Source organism: Corticium candelabrum, chromosome 7, assembly GCF_963422355.1.
Source record: "Corticium candelabrum chromosome 7, ooCorCand1.1, whole genome shotgun sequence".
NCBI lineage: Eukaryota > Metazoa > Porifera > Homoscleromorpha > Homosclerophorida > Plakinidae > Corticium > Corticium candelabrum.
In genome coordinates, this window is record NC_085091.1 from 6,035,184 (window position 1) to 6,042,683 (window position 7,500).

Below are 7,500 nucleotides of genomic sequence, written 5' to 3' on the forward strand. Positions count from 1 at the left end.
GTGACAGACTCAACAGACCGCAAGTACCCATTACTGACGTAGGACTGACAACATCAAGCATTGTTACAACTGAGGGGGCACTGCCACACAGTATATTTTCTGTTTACTTATTAGCTACACTTGACCAAAATCAAACTTCAAAATCAAAATCAAAATCAAAATCAAACAGTGAAGTGGCACGTGCCCTTTGGCGCCTCTGCAAGCTCCTATGCCTATGCTTATAGACAAGCTTCTCATTGATCTGTCTTAACGTGTGTTCCAACAAAGCCTGCATAATATACCCGGTCAGAGTAAGACTCAGTCACTGTGAGTCTGACTCAGTTGTTATAAGCTGCGTTAAACTGTAATGCTGTCGTGCAGTTCACTCTCTGAATAGCGCGCCAACAATTTAAGAATTTACATGACAATATCTTATAATATCGTGTGTTAATCAATAATAGTCCAGCCCTGTTTAACTGGTAGACTTCTGGAGAGGCAAGACAATTTTTGAATTAGAAGTATGCAGACAAGGGCCATCCGTCAGAGTCAAGCCTTTCTATCTTGCATCCAAGCCGCAAGAAGGTTTCAACGAGTGTGGCAAGCAATATAGATGTCGCTGCTCCTTCTAGTGATACGGAGGGAAATCTTATTGATCTAGGATTCCTTGCAAAGGCCTTCAGTGGTTCTATGCTCCACTTGAGAAAGCTAGCTCAAGAATTGCCTGACAGCAAGAAGACGGAGTTTCTTCACTCACATTGGAAACCCTCTCCTTCTTTCCGCCTTCGCTCTCATAAAGTGACAAAGAATATGGAAGTCTAGACCGTCAGTTTTCAGCACTCATGGCTGGAGAAGTTCCCCTGGGTGGTGTACAGCAAACTCCTTGACGGGGGAATCTGTAAGTTCTGCATACTATTTCTTGAGCAGCCAGGTGGAGGAGGCGCCAGGAGTGCAAAGCTTGGCGTTTTGGACCTATCGCCTTACCATGAACCGTATAGAGAAGCTCTTGGAAAGAACGGTGTCCTTTGTCGCCATGCAGAGAGTGACAAGCATCATGGTGCAGCTCTAGGAGCAGACCTTTTTAGGTTAAATTTTGAAAATCCCTCAGCCTGAGGAGATTCTCGAATAAATTTGAAGGAAGGTGATCAACAAAAGGAAACCAAAAGATATCTCAGGGAGATTGTTAGTGCTGTTGACTTTCTAGCTAAGCAAGGCCTACCTCTTCGAGGCCATCGTGACGACAAAGTTGATTTCTCTAATGAAGATGTCAACCGAGGTAACTTCATAGCCACACTACATCTCTTATCCTAAAAGCACCGTCCTTCAAAGACATGTTGTTCAGAGCCAGAATAATGCTCGGTATACCAGCAAGACTATTCAGAATAAATCTTGAATATCTACGCTTTCAAAATCAGGGAACGCCTGACAAAACCAGTCAGAGAAAATAGTTTACCGTTAACAATTACAGCTGATGAAGTGACCGATCCTCATGCCAACCAGGAAATTTTTGGAGTCTGTTTGAGATTTGTTGACTTGTCCGCTCCAGGAGATCCTCATAGTCAGGAATGCTTTGTCAGTTTCCTGTGTTTACAAAGAGCCACGGCGTCTATAATAACTTCGAAGATACTGGAATTGCTTTCCATGAGTCATTGTCTCTCGATCCATCCCATATCCGTGGACAGGCTTATGATGAAGCGTCCGTGATGTCATTCGGAAATAGTGGTGTACAAGCCAAGATCAAAAGAAGTCTCCATTGGCTCTGTGTACGCACTGCTATTGCCACTGCCTTAGTTTGTCTATAGCTGTCTCTTGTAAAGTGCAAGAGGCAAAAAATGTTATTGGGGTCGTCAGTAATTGTTTCCTTTCCTTGGAACACAGTACGAATATGAAGGGCATGTTTGAGCTAACCGGAAGCATGTACCTGCCGGAATCAGCTAACACTAAACTTCAAGGACTCTGCAAGACGCGTTGGACAGAGCGTCATACGTGCTTCGACGTCTTTTTAGAAATATATAAAGCCCTTGTCACGTTTTTAGACAATATTTTATACCCTCTAGATTATCCAGACTTAGAATTAGAATCTACTGATGGAATATGAAATTGGGATAGAGACACCAGAGCTAAAGTATAAGGTCTTAAAGCTGCATTGTGTTTATTTTAAACAGTTGCTGTATTTACAATAACTAAGCAGATTCTTGTTGAAGTGAGAGATCTGGCAGCGAAACTACAGACTCGTGACCAGGATATCTTTGTTGCGTATGGAATGGTTCACTCAGTAACTGAAAGAATTGAGGCAACAAGGCAAGATATAGACAACCGTATTGACTTGTGGTATCAAGACATTCTGCGACTCGCAGACAGTATTGGATCCGTTGAATTTGTTCCAAGAAAACCGAATTTACAGCGAAAATGAAGCAACACACCTAGTCAGAGCCAGTAGTCAGAGCCTGACAGAGCACTACAAACGATCTGTTGCGATACCCCTCTTAGAGTCTCTGCTTCTGCAGCTGCGCGAACGATTTAATGGTGATCAAGATAATATTCAAGCATTGTTGTGTCTAGTGCCTACCCTCTGGTACGTTCTGATGTTGACCCAATGGAAAGAGTAGATGGAATGTTGCACTGGCAAACCGATCTTCCATTCCCGAAATCTCTAAGAAGTGAAGTGAGAAGGTGGCAGTCAGTATGGCAAGGCAAATACCAATAATTGCAAGAAAGAAGAGAAAGAGAGCAAGAGTGAACAAAAGTCATACCCAACAACCTTCTCCTGGTCTTGGGAGCCTGTGACTCTTAGATGTATCCGGACGTTCATCGTCTGCTATTGATAGCATGTACACTGGCTATCACAAGTGCAGAAGCGGAGAGGTCATTTTCTCTACTGAGGAAACTGAAGACTTATGCAAGATTTGCAATGGCAGAAATGCGTCTTGCCGACCTAGCAGTTATCGCCATGCATTACGAAAAGCGGGTACCAGTAAACGAAGTTTGTCACACTTTCCTAAAAAATTATCCACGGAGATTGTTCCTTCTGTCTTTGTTTAAAAGAGATATAACTACACCATAATATACTTAATTAATTAACGGTTAAGTACAAGTAGTATAGGCATGATGCTGCATATAGATTCTGTTAAATACTTTTGATGATTTAGGGAGTTTATAGCATGCATGACTCATGCATTCCTAAAAATATTTTGCCGTAGTCGTTGCCATTTACTTTACCTAACCTCTATGTAAGCTATTATTTGCTCTTCTGACAATACAAGCGTAATGACTAAAGTGGGCGTGGTCTATCCAAACGTGCAACCTCTCTTTTGAAAAATCCTGGATCCGCGCCTGGACCGCATCAAAAAAGCACACTGACACCAGTCAGTTCCTCGGTCCAATTGTAACCGGAAATCGATACTATTTACTAGAAATAAGAAACACTAGTTGGCTTAGCATCCGGGAGACTGACGCCGCGATGCCCAATCTTTGTAGGCGTGTCAAGTAAGAGCGTCATGTTTCCCTCAGGTTACCGAACAGTGAGATCCATTACACTGTCCCGGCAATTAATGCCGACTTCCATGTACTGTGAAAGTAAAAAGTAAAAATGGGCGTGACTTTGCAGGGTAATTTATTAGTGTCCAATTTGCAAACTTGAGGACTACGCTACGCCGCTGATCATACCTTGCACCATTCTCTGAGCCTTTGGACAAAACCGTTAAAAGATTAGCTAGTTATTTTGTCAAGCGATAGTGCGATGTCGTACACGTACGTGTACACCTACGTTTGATATCCGTTATAACACAACAACACCATCGTGGCCGCCATGTTTCAGCATATTCTCGACGTGTTACAACCGCCTTCGCTAGACGACGAGCGGAACAATCAATATGTAGAATCGTCAAGTTCTCGTCGCAATCGCTGGTTTAGGTACTGGGATATTCTAGGAAGTCCACAAGACGTGCTAACACATAAAGTAAATCCGGTTGAGTACGACGTTAGGCAGGATGTCACTTACCGGCTATATCTCTTAATGCGTGCCTGCATGTCTAGCTAGACTTTGTGCTGCAGTTACCAAAACTACTCACTTGAACAGTTGTGTCCCGTCCACTGGGGAGCACACTTGCAAGTGCTACACAAATCCATAATCGTTCCACCATTCGCACAGATAAGAGAACACCCTGACAAACAGCAGTAAACAAACAATTTAGAAATATTTTCCAAAACAAAACAAATCAATAAATAAAAGTACAAAAATTTAATATTAATGTTTGCGCAATTTCAGTGTTTAGTATCTAGTAATTAAACACTCAAAATATGCAACGTCTGTTTCTTAAAGTTTACAATTTGACACTAATCCTGTAAAACGTTCAAGAGTGACGCAAAGTACACTAACTATACAGCACATTTATTTTGTATAAACATTCAAGTAGCTAATAAATTCAGAGGAAAACTACTTCCAAGTTGCTGCATGGCGGCTAGCTGCGACGTCGATGGTGAACAAAACTTCTGTTGTATCTATTTGAGTCTAAGGTTTTGGTGCTAACTATAACAAGTAATAATCGGTACCTTGAGTATATTGTAGAGCGCACAGCACAATCAAGAACGTGAAAAAAGCATCGGAGTGTTTGTGAAACATCACAGAGCTCTCGTCTAGAACAATGTAACGCTTTTGATTTCCTCTGCGTTGATATACCCGTATGTACGTCTCAAAATAAAATGAATGGTATTGCTTTCTAACAGGGCGCAGTCATTGTAGCGTGGGCATCGATTTTTGCTTGATACAGTTTGTTTACAAATGTTGTATATAATTAAGTAAACATCGAAAACAAAACACCGGAATGTCAGACCAACGTGAATTTGTAACGCTTTTATCGTGTTTATTATCATGATCTCTTCCTTGTTCCTGCATGAGTTGCTGAGTAAACATATTGTCCTTCTGTCATCGCTCTTGTCAAGCTTACACAGAAGGTTCTATTTAAATGATTTTTTGATGATTGCAGTTCTCACTAGGTATATAGCACAGTGAATATATGCCAATCATTTAGAGCCCCGGACTATTTAAGCGCTCATATTCTTACAAAGAAACCAGCAAACAACAAACAGACGAAGCAAGAGAAGATCACAACCATGCATGACCTCAGGTAAGAAAGAGATGTTTCCACACACCTTGACCACCATTTTGAGATACTCTGCTATTCGGCCATCCAGAATTTTACCGGTTAGGAAAACGTTCAATTATGCACTAACCAAAAGGCCTACTTCCTTTAACTATGTAATTTGGTTATGCATCTCTGGACGTTTTGTTGTATTAATTCACAAGCGTAGGAAGCGGGAAATGAGGGCTGAAGCCTGTCGCTCAGTCTATGAATTGAAATTTTTGTGCAAGTAACTTTTGAAAATCTGTATATGGTCGGGCAAGCGAGGTAGTCTTTTTGTTTACTCATGATGACATTCACGGTAAGCCCCCTCGCTAGTTAACATCTTCCTACGCCACTGTAATTAAAGAGAAAGATTTGTTAGCGCGCTTTTCAGCGAGCATTAAGACCAAATGTCAGTGTCTGTAATGACCCGGCCGCTTCATAAAATAGAAAAGGAAGTGCCCCACGAGAGCCAGTCACTTAGTTAAGAAACAGTTGGGGCTGTCGGAGCAGGAACTAGGGGCCGAGAGTCCACGGAGCCCCTATTAAAGTGTATCTCCACCAACGATGCATTAATTGAAACATACTTAAAATTTTGGTGCACTGATTTAATTAAAGTAAGACAAGAGAATTGACTAATTTTATTATAACGCTCTTTTGAAAAAATGTATATGAAATAATTTTAATTTATTATTTAATATTTTCCACGTATGGTCTTTTTTAGTCTTCCTCGTCCTATTTGATTCACTATCACTTATTTACTGTTGTGTTTGTCTCTATGCTGGTAGACAAGCAAAGATAAGCTGAGTTTTGCGTACTCAAACATCGCTTAGATTTGTAGGTGATGAAATCAAACATTATTATTGTACAGCAAAATGCTGGCGCACTAGATTTGGACCATCCCTTTTGACTGCAAATTTGCCAAAATGCATAAATCGTTTTAGTCACGTGTTCTAGTGCCAACAGTGCATGAGATCGTGCCAAATGCAGGCAAGTTGTGGTTTGTTTTTCTGAGTTTCAAGCAGAGTTAGAAGCATTGCTTTGTTTTGTCTAGTGAGAGCTCTTAAAGCAGTGGTCACTAATTTTTAAAACAAATGTTTCAGTGTAATTTTATTAATTTTTTTGTTTTTTGCTTGTGTGAGTGTGTGTGTGTGTGTGTGTGTGTGTGTGTGTGTGTGTGTGTGTGTGTGTGTCCATGTGTATCTCCACCATCTGCATGTCTTCTCTAAGTGGGACGTAGATTAATTAAAGCAGTGGTCTTCGCCACCTAATTTCATTCTATTGACTTCTACATCTAATGAGAAAATTATTATCCGAAGTGAGAAACCAGCCTTCCATCTGTGCAGCTGCTGTGAAATTGTGTTACGCCACGGCTTGAAAGAAAGTAGGTCAGACAATGTACGTCCAGAGCCGATTTTGTATATTTAATTAAATTATATTTATAATTTCGCTCACTCGAGTCATGATAATTTGCGAAGGCTTTGTCATCATACTGCACAACAACGTCTGCAGACTGTCCAACTCAAAACCGTGCAGATCAACTTCACAGACTCAAACGTGTCGGACACGTTAGTGCAACTGACAAGACCTACCGCTTCCTTTGCTCGACATTCTGGCCGAGTGTCGACGCTGATGAGGGCCCTAATTGGAGGCGGATCGAAAACACTGCATGTGCGTCAAACTCAACGCACTTGCAGTTGACGCTCCTAAGCTACGCCTCGTTGTTTAGTAAACTCCCACAAACTACGACACTCCACGCATACTCAATGAATGTACACTGTCCATTGATTCAATAACAAAGTGTTCACTAGTTTATTCTATGCTTCCCTCCGGTGTTGTTGCTAGGGCTGCGTGACTGACACATCACAGCGTTCCGTATGATACACAGTAGTACGCTGAGCGTGTGGCTGCGACACCCACATCACATTAGTTTTTGACCACGCCCTATCAATCATCAATTACCACTGAGATCGCGGACCGATCAACCCAACTCTGTGATACCTAAAATTTTCCAGCTTGACGAATACGCACACTCCCCTACGTCACACGATCAGAGGAAGACGAAGCATGGTCGCGGATATCTGCTGCGACCGCAAAGTTCCATTGTTGTACACCCTCCGGATGTTTCGCGTCGTTGTAGTTGTAACTCTCAATTATAGCGCCTAAGTGCTTTTTACACTAGATAACATGAGTGTGAGAAAACAATCAACTTTGTTACGCTAACTTACCTACAGAAGGCATACAGATACGGGGCATTGCAGGTAGGGACAAGCTACATGTATACACGTATCTAGAATGGTAGAGAAGTCAATGATAAATAGAGCATTGATTTTCCACTGTATCTCATAGGAGTGGCTTCTGCAGACTACAAGGAAAGATAAGGTATCACATCAGCCCCTTC

The 7,500-nt window shown here is 41.6% G+C and overlaps 1 protein-coding gene across 1 annotated transcript in view; it reads right to left on the bottom strand.

Moving 5' to 3' along the window:
• LOC134182125 (hemicentin-1-like) overlaps positions 1–4,606 on the bottom strand; it is a 10,679-nt gene extending 6,073 nt beyond the window's left edge. Inside the window, exons 1-2 of the mRNA XM_062649471.1 lie at positions 4,528–4,606; positions 4,047–4,139 (exon numbers count right to left, since the gene is read on the bottom strand). Of these exons, the coding sequence (XP_062505455.1) occupies positions 4,047–4,139; positions 4,528–4,597 (163 nt within the window). The 5' untranslated portion in view covers positions 4,598–4,606. The remainder of the gene's footprint in view (positions 1–4,046; positions 4,140–4,527) is intronic.
• Positions 4,607–7,500: the final 2,894 nt, after the last annotated feature.